The sequence below is a fragment of the Trachinotus anak genome, unplaced genomic scaffold (assembly GCF_046630095.1).
Source record: "Trachinotus anak isolate AG129_WGS33_773 ecotype Australia unplaced genomic scaffold, CSIRO_AGI_Tana_v1 ptg000013l, whole genome shotgun sequence".
Classification (NCBI taxonomy): Eukaryota; Metazoa; Chordata; class Actinopteri; order Carangiformes; family Carangidae; genus Trachinotus; species Trachinotus anak.
The window spans coordinates 3,674,095-3,698,360 of NW_027273864.1; the positions used below are offsets into that span (position 1 = coordinate 3,674,095).

General features: G+C 42.2%; 3 protein-coding genes and 1 long non-coding RNA gene across 4 annotated transcripts; 2 read left to right on the plus strand and 2 right to left on the minus strand.

The window, feature by feature from the left end:
• The first annotated feature begins 566 nt into the window (after positions 1–566).
• ap5b1 (adaptor related protein complex 5 subunit beta 1) lies at positions 567–5,197 on the plus strand. Its single transcript, XM_071494300.1, has 3 exons — positions 567–871; positions 1,551–2,345; positions 2,929–5,197. The coding sequence occupies exons 1-3, from the start codon at positions 734–736 to the stop codon at positions 4,867–4,869; spliced, it is 2,874 nt and encodes a 957-aa protein (XP_071350401.1). The 5' UTR covers positions 567–733; the 3' UTR covers positions 4,870–5,197.
• Positions 5,198–5,360: 163 nt separating this feature from the next.
• Positions 5,361–8,352, minus strand: cunh1orf50 (chromosome unknown C1orf50 homolog). The gene is made up of 5 exons (XM_071494302.1): positions 8,195–8,352; positions 7,582–7,697; positions 7,378–7,464; positions 6,882–7,013; positions 5,361–6,011 (listed from the first exon to the last, which is right to left on the minus strand). The coding sequence occupies exons 1-5, from the start codon at positions 8,241–8,243 to the stop codon at positions 5,826–5,828; spliced, it is 570 nt and encodes a 189-aa protein (XP_071350403.1). The 5' UTR covers positions 8,244–8,352; the 3' UTR covers positions 5,361–5,825.
• Positions 8,353–10,415: 2,063 nt separating this feature from the next.
• Positions 10,416–23,690, plus strand: p3h1 (prolyl 3-hydroxylase 1). Its single transcript, XM_071494784.1, has 15 exons — positions 10,416–11,017; positions 13,308–13,460; positions 13,785–13,974; positions 14,063–14,194; positions 16,000–16,139; positions 17,491–17,580; positions 17,689–17,741; positions 17,836–17,963; positions 18,066–18,193; positions 18,616–18,711; positions 18,903–19,053; positions 20,543–20,660; positions 20,763–20,838; positions 20,974–21,114; positions 22,692–23,690. Exons 1-15 carry the CDS (start codon positions 10,556–10,558, stop codon positions 23,217–23,219), a joined length of 2,586 nt encoding a protein of 861 aa, XP_071350885.1. The 5' UTR covers positions 10,416–10,555; the 3' UTR covers positions 23,220–23,690.
• On the minus strand, positions 18,592–20,402 carry LOC139630927 (uncharacterized). The gene is made up of 3 exons (XR_011693243.1): positions 20,118–20,402; positions 18,881–18,953; positions 18,592–18,730 (listed from the first exon to the last, which is right to left on the minus strand). It is a non-coding gene; the product is annotated as an uncharacterized lncRNA (long non-coding RNA).
• Positions 23,691–24,266: the final 576 nt, after the last annotated feature.

Genomic DNA, 24,266 nt, shown 5'->3' on the forward strand with positions numbered 1-24,266 from the left:
AATAAATAAATGAATGAATAAATAAATAAACACATTTCCCATTTAAGAGAAAAAAATGACAGCATTGTGGATGCTGCAAAAGCAGTTGAATCCTTACTTCCACTTTGCACTGACAGTTATAAATGAGAGACAAACTCATCAAAGGCCAAAAGCACAAGTAGTATCTGATCTCTTCAAACATGTTGTAAGATAGTGACTGTTGGATAAAATATTTACTCTCTGTTGTTCTTTTTTTTTGTTTTTTTGTTGTTTTTTTTTTTGGAGCACAAAGTAATATCTTGTACCTGTCTGAGTCATCGGGCTCTAGTAAGAGATTTTAAATGAACATTCACCACATTCTTGAAAATGTAGCTCAATAAAGCATGGACTCTTAGGATAGTCTTTTGTTTTGAATATCTGATATAGCAACTTATTCCAGTTGCTATATTAGTAAAGTGAGTTATAGTCCAGTTGAGTCGGATCAGGGGATGATATGATGAAAGACTGATGGAGGGGATGAGCGGTCCCCGGGTCCACCCGCCGGAGCAGCAGGGGGCGCCATGTAGCGCCGCCAGCGTTAAATATTCACACGACACAACACGGAACTGACTTGCCTGGATGAAGGGATGGTCTGTGACAGGAACTTTGTGTTTCATTTAAATGAAAAAAAAAATTATAATGGTGTGCAGTGACTTAGGGGTGAGCTAATGAGCCATTCCTCTGCATTTTGCCGAGGTTTGGGATTTGAGCGATAATGGCAGTGAACTGGGCCGACAGGATCCCCGCTTTCTCCCGCAGCCCGTCTCGCTTCCTCTCCGGGACAACAGCTGAGGCTTTCCTGGCAGAGCTGCTCCGTGAGCTCCGAGATGACAGAGCCAGTTACGGTGTCAAGGTAAAAATAAATAAATAAGTGAAGAAAACATGACTTCACTTTTGTTTGCACTTGGACATCTCGGCGTGCAAATAGACACCCTTACGAAATGCTGTGCTGTGCCTCCAAAAGTATGGAGGTTATGCAAGTACGGTAACAGGAGCTCCTGCTTTGCTTAAAGGTTTCTGCAATGACAAACAAAAATGCTGAATTAGTCTTAAAGCAGGAATATCAATGTTTCAATCTTCAAGCCACCTTCGTTGTAAAATTACTGGTTTTATTCTCCGACGTGTGTACAGCTGCCAACACTAAATTGCCAGATTTTTACATGGAGTTTGGCACATTGCATTCTAAACAAACTACATGATTTAAATAAGTGTGGTGACTAGATAGATACCCGATCACTCGACATGGATTAAATTACTTTAATTATCGATTACTGTCATTTTGAGTCAAAATGGCAAATATCCACGGGTTCCAGCTTATCATATGTTTTTCGATGCTAACTGAAAGTCATTGGGTTTTGGGCTGCTGAAGACTGTTGGACTCTGTAAGTTACGTGTATGAAGTGTTCTGTGTGATCCTTGGTGCTTTTCAATATCCAGTTGTGTGATTAATGTCATGGAGACACGAGTTTCAGGTCTCTATTGTTGGGACCACTGATGAGTCTTTAATTCTTATCGTTTTGTCCCCACTTTAGGTTCTGCTGTTGTCCCCACTATGCGAGTACACAGCTCTGCTGTGTCCCTCAGACTCTGTGGGTGAGGAGACAGCGCTGGAGCTCATGTCAGTGTTTGCCCAGTGTCCTCCCAAGTCTGCACAGTTTCGTTGTCACCTCCTCCTGGCCCTCACCTCCGTGCTTGTCTGCACTTCCTGTGTGAGCAGCCGTTCCCGTGCATCTCAAGATTTCCTGGACCTGCTCCTTCAGATTTCCCAGGACACCAGTGACCTCCACGGTGACGGCGCTCTTCATTCTCTCCGTGTCACAGCTTGTGACTGTTTGCGGGAGCTGGAAGCCTGCTCTCCTGGTCTTCTCTCCCAGCATGTGGAGCTCTTGAGCGGGCTCAGGCAGAGAGAAACCTTCAGGTTCCACCAGGCATTTGCAGGACTTCATACTCTGGTGTTGAGAAATGCTGTGTATCAGCTAACCCAGGACACAGGAGCTGGTGCTGAGCAACTTAAAGCTCTTCTGGGAGGGAATACATCAGTTGCATGGGGAGCAGACCAGGACTCAGGCCTGGCCAATAACAAAGACTCAACCATACTGTCGTCTCTCATCCTGGGGACCATGGGCACAGTGCCGACCCTCCATACTGGGCCTGATTGTAAGGAGTTGCGTTCAGTCCTGTCCTCCCTCCTGGAGGAGTCCTACCTCCTCACTCCTTTGTGTCAGGCTGCACTGCTACACAGACTGACAGAGGTGGTTGCCATGGTGCCTGGTGTCCCTCCAGCCATATTCAGAGCTCAGCTGCTGCGACTGCTCGGCACAAGCAAGGTTTGTGTCAAATAGACAGCAGTAGAAAAGAGCTTATTGCTCACTTGTTGCTGTTCATGAGCAGTTTTTGTGTTAATAAAAACATATTTTCCCACTTGTCTCTTGTGGCGTTTAGATTATCTTGAGGAACCACGACATTGTCTAAGAAAATTGCTGCAAGCACCAGATGTAGCTAAACACCAGCACTTAAAACTAAAACTATCTTCAGGGCCAGATTCCACCAGTGACATTTTTCTTTGTATTTTGAGTAAACTGCCCTTTTTCAGTTATTTTTTTCTTTGTCTAGTTCATATCATCCCCTCCAGCAGCTGCTTTGTCTGAAATAAAAGAGTAACTGGTCTATCTGTTAACAGAGCAGCAATTGCTCTCATAAAAAAAGTCAGTCAATAATTGGTCCATGAGCCACTGTGATCTGATGAAGTGGTGTTTGCACATAGTATGTGCACATGTAAATACATGAAAAAGGAAAAATGGTTTTCAGCGTCTGCATTTAGACAGTGGCGTGTGGTGACATTTAGGCAAGCAGAGCCGCAGAACCAACTCTAGAGAATTCATTCATAAATCTTTGTCCGTATCGTTCCAGGTTTGTCTCCTCCACACCACTCTGCTGATGAAGTGTGCCTTCACAGACAGCCTGTTCAGCGCCGAGGACGAAGCTTTCATCCTCAAGCGGCTGGTCGTGCTCTCCCAGCATCCCCTGCTGAGTACGCCCGAGAAGCTTTTCTACATGGACTGCATCCTGCACTTCCCCGAGAACCGTCCAGTCAACTGCGGCGATGGTGACGAGTCACTCCCTGTGCTGCTTACTCCTCAGCTGGCCTCAGCTCTACTGCCCACCGTGTTCAACGACAGCGCCACCATGCTGGCCCGGCTCAACCTGCTGTGTCTGGTCTACCTGGAGGAGGGAGAGGAAGGGGAGGGTGGAGATGGGGGAGAGGGCAGGGGGCTGGCCTACCTCTACGAACACCTCAGTTCGCTGCTGCACATTGTGGAGAACAGAGGCAGCAGAGAGATTGTCGTGACCTTCTTCAGGGCTGCCTTCCTCTTCCTCTCGTACTTCTACCGCATGGAGCACTACTCCACCAGCTTGGTTGAGAAGCTGTGTCAGCTCTACATCCACCACACCCATCTGGCCCCGCACCTCATCAGCCTGGCCGACCAGACTCAGGACAGGCTCTCTGAGTCTAACTGGGCTGTGGAGCTCCTCAAAGAGCTGCAGGCCGTCATCACTAAGGCCCCGCTCACCCAGCTCACCTTGCAAGACCTCCGCTGGCACCTCAAGATGCTGGCACGAGTGGCGGAGGAGGGAAAAATCCCACAGCACAGCACCCTCAGCTTTCTCTCCAGCATCATCACTCCATCATCTTCCTCGCTGTGCGTGAGCGGCGACTGGCGTCTGGGGAACAGCGTGCTGGGAGTTTGCCGCCGCCTGCTCGGCCACCCCAGCCTGGACTCACTGCTTATCCCTCTGGCTGACATCCTGCAGCACCTCGCCTGTCGCTACGGGGACACAGACATCCAGGACCATGCCCGTCTTTACTACACCCTCCTCACCACGCTGTCCCGGGAGAAGCTGGCTGGGGTGTTGGCGCAGGGTGCGACAGAGGGGGGGCGTCAGGTCAAGAAGCGATCGCTGTCATGCATCATGGCTGATAGCGAGGGGCTGACGAGCCTGTTAACCATTCACCAGACGGAGAAAGCGATATTCAGTGTGGTGGAGGTGGATTCTGAGCCACAACGAGAAACGCAAACAGATACAGGAAGTGTCCTAAAGCAGAATGAGGCGCACAAATGTCCAGATGAGGTGAACACAACACTGGAAGCCTACAGAAGCCAGTTCAATGACCCCGCCTTCGCCTCAGAAATCACCTTAAGCTACAAGCTGCGTCACACCGAGGCTTACGACTCCCGCTTTGATCAGCTGTACAGCATCCGCCTGCACTTCAGCCTCACCGATGACCACTACGAAGAGCTAAGCGACGTCAGTGTCCCCTGTCTCTGCAGAGAGAGGCCGTCGCCAGTGATGAAGCTGAGACTGAAGCCGCGGCGGCCCTACCCCACCACCCTCCATGCCAGCGCCATCTTTACCACCCAGGATGGGCTGTGCTGGCACACCATCCTACCTGACATCCACGTGGCCTTCCAGCAGGCCTTCCTGCCTCTGCCCGCACCGCCAGCCTGGGGACGAGGCGGCAAAATAAACCTGTTTGAGGGATTGTGGGACGAACTCTGCTCAGAGAGCGAGGACTGCGCCACCAGCCTGTTCTGCTGCCAGCTGAAGGAGGCAGCTCTGATGTCTTTGGTGGAGAAACACTTCCTCCCCTACCTCATCTCAGACTCGTCCCACACAGAAGAGTTTAAAGTGCTTTTCTTCCTCCCTCCACAGTTACACATACTGCTGAAAATCAGGTCTGAGGAGGACGCCGCGCACTTCGACATCGCCACAGACAACTGGCAGCTTTTGCCTCACATAAGTTCTTATCTGCTGACACTCACGTCTTCACAGGAAGACGCTCACAGCTGACTGGCTTGTTTTTAAACAAAAAAAAATTTGCTGGCTTTTAACAAAATGAAATTGTCAGTGCTTTAGTAACTTCAATTGTACTTAAAATGAAGTAACCAAAGACAGTTGATTTAAAATAAAGTTGTTGCACTTTAATTTTCTTAACCTGGAATTAAGCAAATGTGTGGAATTAATGAATTTTTTTGTAATTTATTTACCAAAATCTTATTGGTTCTAATCTACAAATAAAAGGCAAAATAAATTGACTTTGAGTTGCACAGAATCTCCCTGATAGAGGCTCAAAAGAAGTTGTATCCCCCCCATATAAAAATAAGGCTGTGGAAACAAATGTGTCCCCATTTATTTATTTTAAATCATACACATTCTGCTGTAGCTGCCAGGCTACTCCACTGATCATCAGCCACTGGTGGAAACACCAACAAACAAGAACACACTGAGATGTAAACGATGTAGGATTTAAGGTCTAAAGAGAGGAAGGAAATGCACTCAGGTTGTATTTGCATATTAACATTTAATTAATTTTGTTCTCAATGATACACGCAGTTCATATTGAGAACTTAAACAGAACTTTGATTACAATAAAAACTCCACAGCTCAGCTTTAACTCAATCTTTGTGATGTACGATAACCAACAGAATTTTTAAGTTTTAAAATACATATTTTAGTATTTAAACTTTTATTTGGTCAAAGTGCCCAAGCACAGGCTTTTCAGAGTAGCTTACTTTATGTTTCGAAAAGTATCTTTAAGGTTGCGACTGTACACAAACAAATGTGTAGTAAGGCAGTATCTGAAAGTCACTGAAACATTGTGACACTTCGATATCGATAATCACGATCGAATCCAATCCATGTGTGGATTCTTCTCAGTTCAAACCGATGTCCATTTACAGTGAAGTTACTCTCCACCATGTGTCCTTTATAAAAACCCACTCCTTGATTCCAGTGTCAGCAGTCTTTTACTCAGAGAGGCCCTTGAAGTTGGGTTCTGTGTACGGTGGTAAGGCCGTCTGCTTGCTGAGAAGTTTGTCCATGATGGCGATCTCTGCGTCCCTCTTCTCCACCTCGTCTACGGGGGTCCAGGACATGTCGTGTTGGAGTTTGAATGCACCAACAAATGTGTGAGGGCAACTTGGGCCCCATTCCTTCAGAGGAGAGGACAAAGAAGGTTATGTCATGAGATTTGTGACATTTAATACAGACATAATATTTTTCTTAAATACACTGGCTCAGTATCAGTTTCCAAACCCAAGTGCTTCCACAAATTTTAAACCAGAATATGTGCAGTCTCTGTTAGCCTCTGTCTCACCTACATTTGCACATGTTCAGGACATAGAGAAAAACATATAAAAGCCACCTTCCAATGCAGCAGCACAATGAAAAAATTAACTACTCTTGGGTATGTTCCTGTCTGACCATCCAGTTATTATCTCTATGATGTTTTGTAATTATGGGGAAAGAAGATCATAAACCTGCATTAAAATAAAAAAGAACCAAATTTAATCTGATTTCATCTAATATTAATGTAATCCCATATTTAATGTATTATGCTCATTATAAAAGTATGTCTTGATTCTTCAAAGTGTATTTTTTATCTTTTAAAGACTAATCATAGAAGGCTATCACTTGGCATGAAAACAAATGAAAGCCTTTTTAGCCTCTAACTTACAGCTGTTAATATTCCGTGACCTGTGTGTACCTGCAAAACACATGTAGCTGTAGTGTAACCAGCCAAATCCAACCTAAACTGCCTGTGTTTTGGCTGCCTGCTCACTATCAGCTCCTCCTTCTGGCTTGTATGAACCTTGAACCCCTCCCCCCCAACATTTTAAACACACGCTTTCAGGTGTTACGTTAGGTATTCACGTGTATTATCTCTGTGGGACTCTCCCTGAGGGGATGTTGAGTAACTGGTACTGAGGTGGCGTTTTGTAACTTCTTGAGCATACAGGGTGACATAACATTACAGATAGTTAAACAGTGCAGTGTTGGTGTTTATCGGTATAATGCCGAACCTTTGGAGAGATGATGGAGAAGTATTTCTGTCCAGATGGCCGCTGGTAGAGGTAGTACATGTTGCCTGGTTTCTTCACTATGTTACAGGCAGCGTGGTGAAGGTCGGCATCTCTTTTGGCCTCTTCTAAAACCTACAAGCAGGGAAGAGAAATAAGTGTACTGGACTGAATTATGTCTTCTTTTTTCTGACATACTTAACATGACTTTTTTTTCTTTTTACTACTGTTCCATTTTCAAATATGCTGTTATTATACAGTCATGTCAAGATGCAAAAAGCAGTCAGACCTGAACATTACCTAATTAGATTTGGCTACATGGCAACTTCTTGAATAGATCCAGTTCAAAAATCCAGTTTACCTGGTTTAAACTTGCCCAGTTCATGCATTCTGGCATGATCAGCCGTAAAATCGCTCCAGTAGTATTAAAAAACCAAGAAGTAACTACAGCATTAGTGGCGTTCAGTGTGTGAACTGGTGTTTCAACTGCTTCTCTTACCTTTCTCGCCTGTTCCTGTAGGTATCTGATCTGATCAGCGATGACTGTCAGTTTGTTGCAAGCATTGGCTTTAATGAAATCATCTCCCTGAAAAATACAGTAAAAAATATCTTCAGGACTATTATATTAATCCACATCACTAGGTGTATGTGTGCACAGCTTGATAGTTTTGTAGATAACTTAACATAAAACCACAGTCCACACCTTCTGAACTTGTGCTGCCAGGGCCACCAGGTCCGTGGGGTCTCCCACTCTGTGGGTCTGGTAGGAGCTGACCAGTTCCAGCCCGCTGGGGGCGCTGCTGCTCTCAACCAGAGTCACTGCAAAAACACACGGGCTCGGTTACATCACATGCAACTGAACCACCCAGAGGTATCTAATATAGCTTCTGCATAAATGCCACTGATGTAACCACTACGACTGCTGCTGCTACTGTTAGTATCACTGTTATTCTATCTACTGTACAATAACTGCCACTACCACCACCACCATTGCTTAAACAAATCATTTTTCATATATGGCTTGATAATGTAAGAAGTGCAAATGCATACGTCTAAACACAACACTCTTCACTAGAATAATATTAACTCCTTCCATGTGTACAGTGTTTTAGAAACTACCAACAATAACTTAAATACACATTAAAACCAAATAAACTAAGATATTTCTCGGTCACTACCGCTCTGTAATATTGAGCTACAGTGTGTAGCTTTGGTCGTTACACCACAGCTGCCCGCACAGTCAGGCTGCCAGTGGCAAGACATGAAGTTTAACATGAGGTTTACCGCAGGTCACTCAGTAAACCTGTTAACGTTACCTGTGGTGGTTCTGTCGGGCTGACTGGGAAGGCTCACCGTCCTGTCCATGCTGTCGTCTTCAGGTTTTCACTACAAACTCCTCTCGTATGAGTTACCAAACGTAATCCTCTCAGTCCACCGGCTGCTTTTGTAACCAGCTAATATTTGACCAAATATACCGTAGGCTTCACGGGGTCCTAAGTCTCCGCCCCATTGTGCCTGGAATGGTAGCCCTTACTGTGCCTGTATAAAATGTTAAAATTAAAACACTTTAGTGGAGTACATGTTTGGCTACGAATTTATATTTTAGATTTATTCTTTTAAATAATGACTGATATTAAAATTTACCTTTCGGTGATGTACTCTAGGACAATTATATATTGGATTTCTTTTCAGGCCAACAACAGCCCAGCCTCGCCACAGAACATTTAAACTAGACAAGATATGTCACTGTTGGAAAAAACAATTTTAAGAAACAAATATAAGTCGGGGAAACTGCCACATTATACAGTAGCTGTGCTATGACATTTAAAACAAAAACAGCTTCAGACCACCCATTAAACCCCTGACTTATAAAAATACACAGACCTACAGTAACCTTCTTTTCTATGTTATTTCCATGGATGTATTATTTCGCCACTGAATATCCCCCATGATTCATTGCGGGCGCACTTACACGTTTTGTTTCTGAAAAAAACGTGAGTAGTATTAGCCAAAAATAAATATTTTGTGCCATTACCGTCATATTTCTGCTATAGCTGATTTTTTTTTGACCGGTGTATGAAAAATTGTGGAGGTTTAACATAAAGCTGTGCCACCAAATTGCTGCCATTGCTGCCAATTTTCCTGAGAAATTATTTTTTAAAACAATGTTTTTATTTTCTCACTGCGAAGATACTTTTCTGTCATAATACGACATGCCAACTTATTTCATCCAAATGTAAACGTATGTTAAGATTAAATAAATATAACAAACAGATAAACATATCTATTACAATGTAGGCCCTGTCTCACAAAATAAGAAACCTTTATTAAAAAATGCAGTAAGTTGTTATGACAAGACTTTTTTACATGCTGTTTTAATGACACAAAGATCCACCAAGCCTGAGATTTACAGTGACCTCTACATGATACAGTTAAGTTCACTAAAACACCTTATTAATATGAAAATATGAATTCAAGGTCCTTACAGCCATCATATCTCAGCCCTCTCCACCATCATCATCAAAACACCAGATGAGGGAATATTTATTGGAAAACTGGTGTACAGACCTGCAACAGAGGTCCACACACTTGCAGGATCTATATGGATCTATAAGGATCAAACAACACTTTAAGACACTGTATGTTGATTTATTTCCTTTCACTTGTAAGACCTATGTCTTTTGTCTCCAAATATGCAGAAAAAAAAATTAAATACACACTCAGATGTCAGTTTACTAGGTACACCCAGCTAAAACTAATGCAGGTTGATACAACAGTTCTGCAATAAGTCCTACCTTCATGAAGATTATGATGTTTGGTTTTTGTTGTTAAAGATGTGTTGATTCAACTGTGTGATGGTGAACTGAATATATAGTTGTTAAGAGGAGTGAAAAGTGCCACTCACAGGTCTGTAGAATAGTCTCACTTATGTCTGTGCCAGGGAAGCTACTTACATTAAGCAGGCTCTAACAGGCCAACGCCTCACTTCCATGTGAAATCCAGTGCTCTGCTCTCATTTTGAGTTTGATATGTGAGGTGAACAAACTGCCACGTCTGAGAATATACATTACACAGCAGCTCTGAAGAGGCAGAACATGTTTAAGCTGGTGTCACAATTTGTCCTGTGGACTAAAATCATTTAGCCAATCAATCAATCAATCAGATGTTTGTAGTGTTTCATTTTGTTTAGGTGTGTATGTTTTGCCATAATTCACTTCTGTACGTTTCAAATATAACTTTCTTTTACTAGAGAATCCATTTGGAAGCCAGTAAAAAATAACTAGTCCTCTGGGAAGTAATGAAGATGATGATAATAATGGTGATGATTTACCTGGTTTTGAGGTGATTTTATTACATTTTATGGTTGATCAGAAATGATGTGTTAAACTAAATGATATAAACGTTTATTATATTCTTCACTAAGGTCAAGCCTAGTTTCATTTTGCTTAGTACAGGTCCGCAGTAGGAGCGTCCTATATGGCACTATAATGATCTCTACATGTGTATATGGGGATGACTGGATGAGGGGGTGTTGCCGGGGGCTCAACTCTTCAAACCCCACCTCCAGAAAAGTTACTGTCGGAGGAAGAAGTGAGTTTCAACCCTTCTCTCTACCGGTTCCTGTCGTCCCAGGTCCAGGCTCCTGTCCCGCTGCAGAGCCCTGACATTTTAGCGTCATGGAGCTCCGCTATGCGCTTCTGTCTCTGTGCCTTATTTTGCCATTGTGCACATCGGACAGTAATCTGAGCAACGACTTGGTTTTGGAGCCGTATGATTTCCTCTTCGACACGGCGGTGGAAGCCTACTATAAGGGGGACTGGCTGTCGGTTATCCTGAACATGGAGAAGGCGCTCAGGAACAAAGCTACGGTCCGCAACGTAAAGGCTCAATGCCGGCTCAGCTGCGCCAACCAGACCGCTTTCGGTGACCCTTTGGCCGGCTTGGGAGTTCCCATACCGGGGGCCGGGTCTGTGGAGGACCTGGGTTTCTTCCAGAAAATCCTGAAACGGGCGGACTGTGTGAACTCCTGCGAGACTGAGAAACTCGGTTCGCCGAATATGCATCTAGTCGGTGAAGAAGTGGAGCTGGAGTTCAAGAAGAGGACCCCGTATAATTACTTACAAGTCGCCTATTTCAAGGTATAGAACTAAATACAGTCAGCTGTGAGCTACAGGTGTAAGAGTTGGTGGCTGCTGTACTGTAAACGCATCACACATAAATGTTAACGTGTGAAAAACTTTAACACATTTTAGTGACGATCTCATTCAAGCTTTAACTCGGAGCTGATGTGGAGCTGGATACAGTAAATACCCCAACCCCCTAAGATCTACACAGCCATGCCACGTCTTAAGGTGGAGTCAGCTTCTGTGCAGTCTGACGTGAGGATGTGGATTTTGGGTTTAAAGGCCCAAACCTCTGCTTTCTAATACTGTCGATAAATGTATGCATGTGAAAAACAAAGTAGCGCTTTGCTGGCACATTGGAAAGTTGTTTGCTTTGATTTCTTTTGCATTGCTATAAGATGTGTAATCTTCCAATATTCCAAATATCCAATATTCATTGTACAATGAAAAGTTTTCAGAATCACAGTTTTCTTGGACTGTTATGTTTGTATTGGAAAGTCGGACTTTCCGGCTGAACGTGAAAGCAGCAAAATAATGAAAAAAGCTGCTGCTGAATTTTAATCTACCACTAAAATCAGTGCATGTGTAGGAAAATATTGCCTCTGTGTATCTATCATAACTCCTACCATAATTGTTCCTATATACCCAGCAAAAAAAAAAGAAAATGACAACACCATATTGTCAAATTTAAAGTTGTTTTTCAGAAAAACGGGTTGAGTCATCAGCCATTAGTTAGGTTACTAATATTTCTGACTTTCAAAACGTTGGCAATATCATCAACTCCTGTTGGTCAAGCCTACTGGATCAGTGGTTCTCAAAGTGGGGTCCATGGACCCCCAGAGGTCCTTGAGGGGATTTTAGGGGTTCCCAGTAAAAAAGGGAATAATTTATTTTCACTATAATTCCATCCATTAGTAACACAATGACTGAATCTATGACTATTTTGGTCATGGGTTTCAAACACCCTCTGTGATGAAACATCTTAAAGCAAAAGTCTTATCAGTTGGGGGGCCCTAGGACAACATTAATGGGGTCTGTGGTCTTATTTGTGTCAGTTTATGGGTCTGTGATGTGAAAACGTTTTGAGAATGAAAAAGAAGGCCACATCATTGTGGGGTTTTTTGTAGCTTAGTGAGGCAGGTGAGGGTTGTAACTAACTGAACTATAAATAAATAATTGAACTAATGAAGGGTTGGTCAGTTTTGTCAAGTATTACTGAGAAGAAGATTCAGGGTGACAACACGAGCCTGTCTGTTATGTTTATTAAAGCTGCACTAGTCAGTGTTTCGTATGAAAGGGGTCACTCGTAGTGGTGAATTGTAACCAACTCTGAAGTTCCCCACATTTCTATAAACCAAAACAAAGAGATGAAAGAAACTAAATCTTTCATCACAATGTTCTGGTTTTACAGCTCCCAAATTTCCTCTTTCCCAGTTAGCGAGATACTGGCCTATACTTGGGCCACATGCTTGTGCTTCTTCTGGGCCAGTATACGCCCTGGTTCCATGCCCCAAGTCTGGCCCATATACAGCACGATGGTCAGATGCTACTTGCACATCTGGACCATTTCTGGGGTACACACAGAAGAGCTTCTGGCATCTACCCAGATGTGGAAGTATATGGGCCAGACTCGGGCCGTGGAACCAGGGTGTATACTGGGCCAGAAGTTTCATTTTGCTATCTGGGTTTGATTCTCTCTTTCTGCTCTTGTTGTATTGTTTCCAGCAGCAGCAGCAGCAGTTTTCAGCAAAATGCTTCGATAAACCCACTGTGTTTTAGCTGCCCAGCACCAAACGGCAGCTAGTAAGCTACTAGCAACAACATTAAACAGTAACTATTTTGAATAGAGTGGATCATTTTCAGTATTTCAGCTAAAGAGCTAGGTATTTTTTGTTAGGCGTTTGTGGAGACCAAAACAGAGCTAAGAGTAGAGTGAAAGTTAGAGTGACAGAAACATGATGCTAATGTTGCTTGGGGTCTGCTTGATATTTACATTTTTGGGGGCATTTTACACCTTTATTAGACAAAGCAGTGTAGAGAGACAGGGAATGAGACGACAGAGTGAAGGGGAATGACATGTAGCAAAGAGTCCGACCCGTTAGGTAATTAATTGGCCAAAAAAAACCCAAACAGTTAATTAACCTTTACCTCAGTCTCTTTGAGAGGCACACAGAAGTAGAAATGTTACCTCAGAACAGTGAATCTGTAGCAGCAAATTAGAGTCTGTAGGTTTCTGTGCCAGGTGGTTTGGTGATTAACAAAACTTCAGTCAGAGAGGATGAGATGAACTTGTGCGTTGTTTCAGATCAATAAGCTGGACAAAGCGGTGGCAGCAGCCAACACGTTCTTCCTGGCCAACCCGGACCACATGGAGATGAAACAGAACCTGGATTACTACAGGATGATGGCAGGAGTACAGCAGGAGGACTTCAAAGATTTGGAGGCCAGACCGCATATGGTGAGAGCAAACTCCTTCTCTAATGACTTTCATGGCATTTTTGGCCTCTTGTCTCACATGTTAATTATATTTAACTCACATTATTGTATGTGTGTGTGTGTGTGTGTGTGTGTGTGTGTTTTGTCCATTGTACTTCACAAATCTGTGAATTACTGTGTAATTACAGCTGTTAGAGTGAATAATATGTGAAACAGCACTTGAATTGAATTGTGCATACCTTTGCTTACCTTACTGCCCTAATACAAATAGACCCTGACTGTTACCTAGAGAAGATCATGTTCCTATCACATAGCTCTACTAACAACACACATACGTTCTCCTCAGGCCGAGTTCCTGGTGGGGAAGAGTTACTACAGCGACGACTCATTCGGTCTGGCGGCCAAACACTTTGAAGTAGCCATAGATGAGTACTTCATCGCTGATAAGGAGTGCAGAGCTCTGTGCGAGGGAGCCTACGACTACGACGGATACAACTACATGGAGTACAGCGCCGACCTGTTCCAAACCATGACAGGTGAGACTGCAACTCTTTGTCTTTTCGGTGCTGAAATGATTCATAAGAAAGTTGAAGAGTTTGTTGACTGCTTTTCTTTGTGTGTCAGACCACTACATGCAGATACTGAGCTGTAAGCAGCACTGCTCTGTGGAGCTGGCCTCTACAGCTGGTAGAGACAAGCCCTTCGAGGATTTCCTCCCCTCACAATTCAACTACCTGCAGTTCTCCTACTACAACAGTGAGTTTCACAGCACTTTCTTCATCAGCCTGTGTTTTTGTGTGCCTTTGTCCAGTGGCCTTTACTGTAATGTGAAGTGGAATCAAACCAATCCATATCTGCAGAGATTTGCCACATCACTGATTATGCAGAGATGTGGAAATTTGTTGAGACCTGTATTTGTTGTTAATATATTAGGTGCCAATTCATGAAATTTCTTTGCTTATCAGATACACATTTGGGTGTAAACAGACACTGTCCACAGCGTCCGATGACCAGAATGAAAGACAAACACCTTGTAATGCCTGCACTGATATTTTCTCTTATGGGGCCTCTAGTCAACAAAAAAAACGTTAAAGCCGCTGCATGTAGAATTTGAAAATGTCTGACTTTGGTGGCAGTATTAAACACACCGTGACGGTCAGCAGTACACAGTAATAACCTCCTCCCTGCGCCAACAATCTGGGATATTTTCTTTCTTTTTTTTATCCAAACAAAACCTTACACGTATGCCAATAAACATAATTTTAAAGTAGCCACTCATGCCATTTTTGCCCATCAGTCTACAGAACACAACCCACAATAAAACGTGCTTGTAGACATTTTTTTTTCAAATTCATTAAAAATCAAGACTTGAAATCTCTTTTTTTTGCAAAGTATTCAGACCCTTTGTTGTGGCTGTCCGATTTGTGGTAAGGTCCATCCTAGTTCTTTTAATTGTCCTTCAGACACATTTAGAACTTGACTGGAGTCCACTGTGGCAAACTGAATAGATAATAGGACATAGTTTTGAAAAGCCCACACCTGTGTATATAAAGTCCCGCAATTCACAGTGCACATCAGGACAAAAACCAAACCATGAAGTTCTCTGAACGTTCTGTATGCCTCCACGATAAAACTGTGGTGAGACATAGATCAGGGTATAAATGGAAGAAGTTTGGATCAACCAGGGGAAGATTCTTTTTTTTTTTTTTTTTAATTTTATTTTCGGGCTTTTGTGCCTTTATTATCAGACAGGACAGTGGAGACTGACAGGAAAGGGGGTAGAGAGAGGGGAATGACATGCAGGAAAGAGTTTGACTCCCAACCGGCAACTGCCTGCCAAGAGCATCTTGCGCTCACATGGCATGAGTCCCAGCCACTTGGCTATCAGGTCGCCCAAACTTTGTGTAGTCTTGACTAAGACTATGCGTATGCACAAAACCAGAAATATGCATATGCGTTCTTTTTGTCAGAATAATAAAGGTGTGTGTACTCGTGTTTCCGTTTTATAAATCTAAATATATATTTGGGGTCATGATGTAAGAGTATTAAGATGATAATCTTGAAATATTGATATGATATTAGGATTAGGGTTAGGGTTAGGACCAAACCCTAGTCAAGGTTCATAAACACTTGATCCTACACTTCCCATAATCCACCATATCTGTCTGTTAGAACCCCATCATTTGGTAAACATCTACATTTTTTAGACCCCTCAGCTTCAGTTTTGAATGCAGCTTTATGAATTTGTGGTCTCCAAGAACAAGCAGAGATTACCCGGATGACATCATCAGGGTTATTTTTTCAGACTTAATAAAATTAATTGAAAATGACTGAAGACATTATACAAATGTTTTCACAGGCTGAGTTGTACTCTCCATGGTGAGTCATCTCATCTTGATGTGTAAAATCAGTGAACAACTCATTAAACAACACAGCAACGTGCTCTTGAGTAAATACAATAATGTTTATGTGATAAAAAAACCCAATAGATGATAAGTAGAATAACTTTTTCAGACTTTATACCTGCTGACCTCCGTCTTGCGTTTGTCCCCTCTCCACAGGTGAGAAGTACGAGCAGGCCATAGAGTGCGCTAAGACCTTCCTGTTGTTCCACCCTAATGATGAGGTGATGAACCAGAACCTGGCTTATTATTCTGCTGTGTTGGGCGAGGACAAGGCAGAAACCATATCAGCCAGACAGGTACAGCAGGTCTCACTCTCATCATATGGCGTAGAGGCTTTCATCCAAAGCACCATACTATGAGTGTGGTTATTTTTAGCATTGTGATCTTAATCCACAACCATCAGCAGTAAATCAGCCTGCACAACGTGTGCTTAGAGAAAAATAGCCTCCATTAGCTCCCAAACGTACTCAAGGGCACAAAAGAGACATTAAAAAAGCACTGATGGTAATCTAAAGCACGTAAATGTTTGCTGCTGCTTTTAAAGAAGCAATAGGTAAGATTTTTACTGCCCCAGGCACTAAATGTTGATATCATACAGTATTTATATTGGGTTAATATGACTTCCATCAATACTAATGACTTCTTTGGGTGCTGAGATTCTAACTTTCACATCTGAACCCACTTTAAGCCCATCCCCAGTTTTGGCAGATTTCGATAAAAAAACATTTCAAGTGTGTAAGTGAGGCACAACAAAAGTTTCTTCACCCAGAAAAACCCAAACTATGTAAATGCTGTTTCCTGTATTAATATACATTCATAGTTACTGGTCACTGTGCTTTCTATAACAATAACAGTTAATGGGGGAATTGTAAATGCAGCGTAAATTGCTTTATTATTCACCAACCCTGCTTAAAAACACATTTAGTTTCTTTTGTAGAAACCTTACACCTAAAGTTTATATCAAACCTCATTTGTATTCTGTTATTCTGTCGCAGACATTTTCCCCAAAAGATATTTTAACGTGTCGCACAAAAAAAGCACAGGTGTAAATATAAATGAATGGTAGCTGATTGCACCTGGCTGCTTCAGGTTCAGAGTCCTGGTACTGTGCCTGACTGGGACACATGGATAGAGCTGATCCATTGTTAATGTCATTAGTAACAGCTGTGCCTTTCCTCATGTGACAAGTCTTCTTGTCTGCTGTAAAAAAAAAAAAAAGTGCCATTTTATGTTTCCCTGGTTCACATGTAGACCAAGTCCCCAGTTTGTCTCCAGTTAGTGGCCTCTTCATCTCTCTGTCCCCTTGATCGCTGCCATCGCACCATCGGCAGCTTTCAAATAGTCAAAAATCCCCCTAAAACATAGAAAAAAGGCCTATTGTTACTGGCGGAGTCTGCAACTGTGGAAAAATTCACATGATAACAATTGAAGGAGACCAAGGTGAGAGATTAAACATAGTTTTTAATGTTTCATTTCAGTTGTACCTGTATAAAATTGTTGTAGCAATAAACTAAACAAATACTGTACATTAAATATAACCTTACTTGCCTTCGCAACATATTTTATTTATATACAGTGGCTTTTTTGCAGGTAGTAGTTTTTAACAGATGTAGCCAAGATACATCTTATTTTGTTTTTTACCCCCAGGTGGTGAAACAGTATATTCAGCAGTCCTTACTGGAGAAGGAGCTGCTCTACTTTGGATATGAAGCATTTGGAATCACCTTTGTGGATCCAGTGAGTGAATAAATCATTTATTATCCATCACATTGAGCACATTTCATGAAGCACTGAAATATAAAGTGTGGTATTGGAGATTTAATGTTACCGTCATTTTGTACTCAGGACACATGGACTCCTGAAGATGTCATGCCTAAGAAACTGAGAGACAAGCAGAAGTAAGATTCAATGTACTGCCACAAACACATTTGTGCAAGGAAATTACGAATGTGCAGTTAAAGTGTTATTATGGCATTTCTGTGTCCCCCTCAGAGCTGACAAAGAGACTGCAGCGAGGATCACAGAGGAAATAGGAAACCTAATGAAGGAGATCGAGACTCTGGTTGAGGAGAAGAAGAAGGATTCGTCAGATTTGGCCAAGATGGTAGTGCCTCAGGAAGGTAAACATTTCACCCAGAGTGCTCATCAACCAAAGGTTTGAAATGTTCAAAACTACTTTTACTATGTGTGGTTGACTCTTGACTGTGCCCTACCTCCTCCAGGTGGCACTCTGTTGTATGATAACATTAAAGTAACCATGACGTCCAAGCAGATGAATGGCTCTCAGCGGGTGTTGCTGGATGGAGTGATCAGTGATGACGAGTGCAGGGAGCTGCGCCACCTCTCCAATGTGAGTTATCAGTAGAATGAAGTTGCTCACGTCTTGTTGAGTTGCGTTAACTTCACTCCCATCACAATAGAAACTGTAGGAAATTTCTTTGGAAGTGGAAGTAATAACAGAGTGGACAGGACAACATACAAGACAGCAGACTAATAAAACCATATATACAGAGACAGTGGGAAGGAAATATTTTGCAGTGGACAATGGTAATGCTTGTGGACAGACACTAGTTGCAGACTTTTTCTAACCTATAAAAAGCTTATAAATGTCAGCAGTGTTAGAGCTGTTTCTTGAAGTTTGCATTATTGTGCAATTTTGAAATAATATAATCTGAATTTGTCTTTTTTTTTTTTACAAAAATAAAGAAAGAAACTCTTCTTATGTCACTGGTTGTCTTTTATGTTTGTGTTGATATTGTGAATCTTTTCCAGGCAGCTGCTCTGAAAGGTGATGGCTACAGGGGGCGCACTTCCCCCCACTCCCCCAGTGAGATGTTCCAGGGAGTCACCGTGTTGAAGGCTGTTAAGGTCTGTAGCTCTGCTGCATCTAAAGCATTAAACATAACACAAGTGTTAGGTCAAACCTGTGATGTTCACACTACAAAACAGCCACAATTTCTACATGCCAGTGAGTGCATTCTGCCATGAAGGCAGTCACATTTGAGAACGTTGACCCACACTGGTTTCCTCCTTGAACCTGCTGTCCCTACCTCCCACAGCTCGGACAGGAGGGGAAGGTCCCGCTGAAGAGCGCTCGTCTGTTCTTTGACCTGAGCGAGAGGGTGAGGAAGGTGTTGGAGTCGTATTTCCTCCTGGAAACTCCACTCTACTTCTCCTATTCCCACCTGGTCTGTCGCTCTGCCATTGATGGTGAGTCAGACAGTTATAATATTCTGGTGTCGTGTGTGTGGAAGAGAGAGATCCACTGCTGTGTATTAAATCTGACATTAGAACAGTGTTCAACAAAGTTCAGTGTTATAAAGTAGGAAATTCAAGAAGCATAATCCATCCAAGTTAAAATAGTTTGTATTTCAACTGTAAAAACAAAACCAGAACATTAGAAATTTCCCAGTTCTCTTCACCCATGCAGGACCCATTCAATGACCTGACATGCCAGATAGTTTGTTACACAGAACCATCGGGGAAGACTTGTTAGAAATTGGAAAGGGGAAACTGGAAAACTGGAGGGATTCTTTCTTACGAGAAATCCAGTTGCCTCATCCAAACAAAGAAATAAAATTAAAAGTGGGGAAAGGATCTGTTTGTGTTTAGCTAAATAACCAGTTTGCAAGATGTGATGCACATTTTCTTTCTAGTAATCTCACTGCTCCCCAACAAGGATAGGTTTAATGTGGCAAATCAGAGACATAACATATAGTATGGTACATGTCACTATTGACTCAGAGGACAGAGAGGACGGTGGCAGGTTTATTGTTTGTGGCAAACCAAGTTGTATGATTTGCGATTTGTTGTCAAAACAGATGCCCAATCAATATGACAAGCTTTCTTTTCTTTTCTTTTCAGTAAATGTATGTTTCTTTAGGTATAAGTATATTTTGTTTGAACGTAAAGACTGACTAGTTTTGATAATGCAGAGGAGCCTTACAACTGCTATTGTACCCACCTCGTCTTTGTGATGACTAGTTTGTTGCAAAAAAGTGGTCAAAATCGTGGACCTAAGGTTTGATCTCGTCCAAAGTTAAAGCTGAATTGGTTGATTTTTGGGCCACAAGGGAGCCACACAACACTGATATGTTATCACCTTGTAAAGTTAATTGCGTCACTAGGTTTGTCCCGATGAGCGATCCCATTTTACTGTTACTTGATCCATTGTCAGTGAAAAAAAAATCTTAAGAGTGCAGCTTTAAAATAGCTATTTGTAAGTTTTGCAATTGCTACATAGCCAACGTTAGCATTAACAGCTGATTACTTACCAGACCAGAAGAAACTTGCCAAGAGCTGTCTCCAGAGATGGAAAGTGAAGTCAGTGATAACTTGTCACATCTTTTCTTCGACTGAAGTTAGCATGCTAACCAGCTAGCCCTGGCCCATTTCGTCACTTTCTGATAGTGAGCCTCAACTCTGCCCTGAAAATGTAGCACTGCTCACAGCTAGCTATTGTAACCTCTTTTCACTTAAACGCAACGATGGCTGAAGCTCTTGTCAAGTGACAATCACCAGCGCCTGCTGTGGGCAAGAAACGACATTCAATGGCAAAGGGAAACTTACAAATAGCTCCTTTAAGAATCATCCACTTTGATTAAAAGGGATGCAGGTACAGTGCTCCGGGCAGGTTGTGGTAGTTGCGTGATTATGGCCTTAAAATGTTTCAGCTTCCCTCTGTACTGTTGTTATTCAGAGAAGCAGGAGGACCGTGAGGACCTGAGTCACCCTGTTCACGTGGACAACTGTCTGCTGGTCTCTGAGCTGAACGAGTGTATAAAGGAACCTCCTGCGTACACACACAGAGACTACAGGTGAGCACATGCACAGAAATACACTATGTCTGGTCTATCCATCACCCACACAACCCTGATGTTGAGCACCTACATAACATCCTAATGTCTCCCCCTGTGCAGTGCCATTCTTTATTTAAATGATGACTTTGAAGGAGGAGATTTCATTTTCACTGAGCTGGATGCCAAAACAGTCACGGTAAATATTCAGATGTTATTTCCACAATCTGCATTCAATACCATGATATAATAGTTAACATGTATGAATAAAGGCAGCTGTAGATTTCAAGCTTTGCCGCTGTTAAAGTGTTTTATGTCGCATGTTCTTCTCCAGGCTGAGGTGCGTCCACAGTGTGGCCGCGCGGTCGGGTTCGGTGCAGGGAAAGAAAACCCCCACGGTGTCCGAGCTGTCACTAAGGGTCAGAGGTGTGCTGTAGCGCTGTGGTTCACACTGGATCCTGCTCATGAGGAAAAGGTACAGATGATCTCTGCAGATTAACAAGGATAACAAGGGATCGAGCTGCAATTGTATTCTTAACCAGCAGTATTGATAAGTGTACAAAGTAAAACAATTTCAATCAATTTTCTAATTGTTTTGCAGTAAACTGAAATTAAATTTTACACGCAATGCAATAATGTGCCACACCTGTAAGAATAATACAAAAAATGAAATATGACACTGAAACAGAAAAAAGTGCATCTTTTTCCCCCCACTATCTCGAAATATTGTTTGTACAATTTGGTTCATTATTAATGACTAAAAGAGGCATTTTTTACAGAAATTTACATGGTAAATTCCCTAATTAAACCTCTACATTTTTCGCAGTAGCTGTGAATTAGCACATTTGAAGTGGAATTAGCATTTCCCATATTTATAGAAAATAGAACAAAAAAGATGAATTTTAAAAGTTAAAAAGTGGTAAATAAACTGAGCTGACTACACACAGGTCCAGCTCTGTGTCTGCTGTTGAATTACTGCAATATTTTTTTGCCCCATCGCAAGAACCTACATTAAAAAAATTTAGATTAGGTCAGGTGATTCTTTTATGTATGAAACCAGATATCTGAATGTTTCTCATAATCAAACCAACCACATGTTGCACAGCTGGACTGCTGCATTACTCTGCCAAAAAAAGTCAGTCTGCCCTCCCTTCAGTAAAGAGAAAAATTACCCTCCCCTCTTCTGACCTCCTCCTAACCTAATAATTTTCATACACTCCCTAAGTTTTTAATTGCCACTGTGGGTATCCTAAAGGCCCCGTTACACTGTGCGATTTGGTGCTGTAAGTGGACACATCCACTGACGGCAGATTTAGAGGTTTGGTGACCAAAGAGTGTCAGAAATTTAGGAGCAAATTCTCACACTGTGACTTCTGCTACAACCCAGATCTACATATCAACTAATCAGAATCAATTGATGCAGAACATTACAGCCAATTTTGTGTCATTTTTTTAAATAAAGTTAAAATAACACAGACACACCAAGCTGTCACTGGCTCCACGCTCTCCTCCTCCTCTCTTGTGTTTTTTGTAGAAGTGTCAGCATTGTGGTGGGCAAAGCTTGTCTATTGCTTTGTTGCATTTTCAAAATGTAAGAACGGAGCAGACGAGTGATGTGAGCTGTTGACTCACCTCTGCTGTCATACGGCTTAGGGTTAAATTCAGACACAGAGTGCAAACCAGCATATTACACCCATACAGACCCACACAGTGTAACATAAATTAAAACAGTCCCTGTCATGCAGTGCCTTTAATGTAAAATCAGACTTAATACACACAATGGATTGTCGTTACTGCAAAGAAATATAATGGTATAGTGATTTAATTTTTGACGGCTAGCAGAAATTTTAAAGACTTTTTGCATGAGAGGTTTTCTGGAAACACACACCTAGATGAAATGAAAAAAATTTTAATTACACAACCTCCCTCCCTCAGTGTTACTAATCGAGTATGAATAAACCCTTTGTGTTTGCCTCTGGTTCTGGTATTTTGATTCCTAATTGGATTATTGTGCATTCTGTTTCTCCTCAAATGTTTCCATTGGTTCTGTAGGAGAGAATCCAAGCTGAGGATATGCTGAAGATGTTTTCTACACCTGTGAATGCCGAGTTCAGTAAGAAGGAGGCGACAGACACCTCAGAGCCCCAACCAGCAACACCAGAGCCTCCTTCACAGGTTGACCAGGCGACAACAGATAAAAGACAAGACGATAAACCAGCAGAGCAGACGGCAGTTGCACCAGCTGACGCACAGGCTGACAAACCAGCTGAAACACTGACAGACAAAACTGAGACAAAACCAGTCAGCAAAACAACAGCAGGTGCTAAACCCAAAGCTGCTCCAAAAGCAAAGGCCAAAGCTGGAGACCAGGCAAAGAACAAGACAGCCGACAAAGGCAAACCTGCTGCAAAAAAAGATGGAAAACAGACGGTTAGAACACAAGCCAAGCAGGTAGACAAAAAGGACACAAAACCAGCTGCAAAAAAGACAGTGAAAGTTGTCACCAAGAAGGACTCCAAAAAAGCTAAAGCTGACGGCACGTCGGCCTCAGACTCTCAGAATGGCAAGGACGAGCTGTGATCAAACAGCACCTGGGACTGTTAATGTGCTGTCTGTTTTTCCTGCTACTTGCTCCAAGGTCTTCTCTGTGGCTGTTTGAATGGAAATGGAATAAAAGTTACTAAACTGTCATTTGCCTTTAAAGTAATTGGTTGTGGCAGATGATACCAAGGGACTGCTGTTTTACTGCAGATGTCACTCATATTATTACTTGAGTACTTTTCTAATTAAGTAAATTCTTGCTGACAATCTGCAAAAGTGCCCAAAATCACTGTAACCACCTTTGTTTTGGCTTCCAAAGCTTTGTATCTGTATAGATGGGACATATTTTCATCTCAGTTTTCAACCTGAATTCTTTTTATTTTATTTTCTTTGTGATGTCATGATGTGAAAGGTGGGTTAAAGAGGGAGGGGGGATAATATGAGCAGAATTTTTCTGTTGAGGAAAAGTCAAATCAACTGTGTGAATCAATGAAATAAAAGTGATGTTTCATACACAAGCAAAATATTATGCAATGCTCCAAGCTGGCCACTGGGTGGCAGGATAGAACCACCAGTCACAAACTCAATGCTCGTTTAAAAAACCATAACAAATTCACTTTTGAATGAAATCCTCAGGTAGTGAACTTTGGGATTAAGGAAATCCTGCTGCTGTCCTGCTGCGACAGAAATATTCAAAGCTCAAGTGCTCATTGTTCATCACATCACCTGAACTTTGTTGAAACTCAGCAGCTGTCTTTTTATCAAAAGTAGTGGCTGCAAGGAAAACTGGTTGTGTGTGTGTGTGTGTGTGTGTGTGTGTGTGGGTGGGTGGGTGGGTGGGTGGGTGTGCAATCCCACACAAATGACTTAATTTATTTGTCAGTTTGTTATAGGCCTGGTCCATTTTGTCTGAGAGAGAGAGATATTTACTCAAGCATTGTACTTGTGAACATTTTTGACATGAATTTTGTACCTAAATTCAGTGTTCCCACTATGAGTTAACAATATTTAATACTTCAACATTATTATTTGACAGCTGTAGACCAGATTATAAAAATACTATAAAGCCCCATTGTCACCCAACAT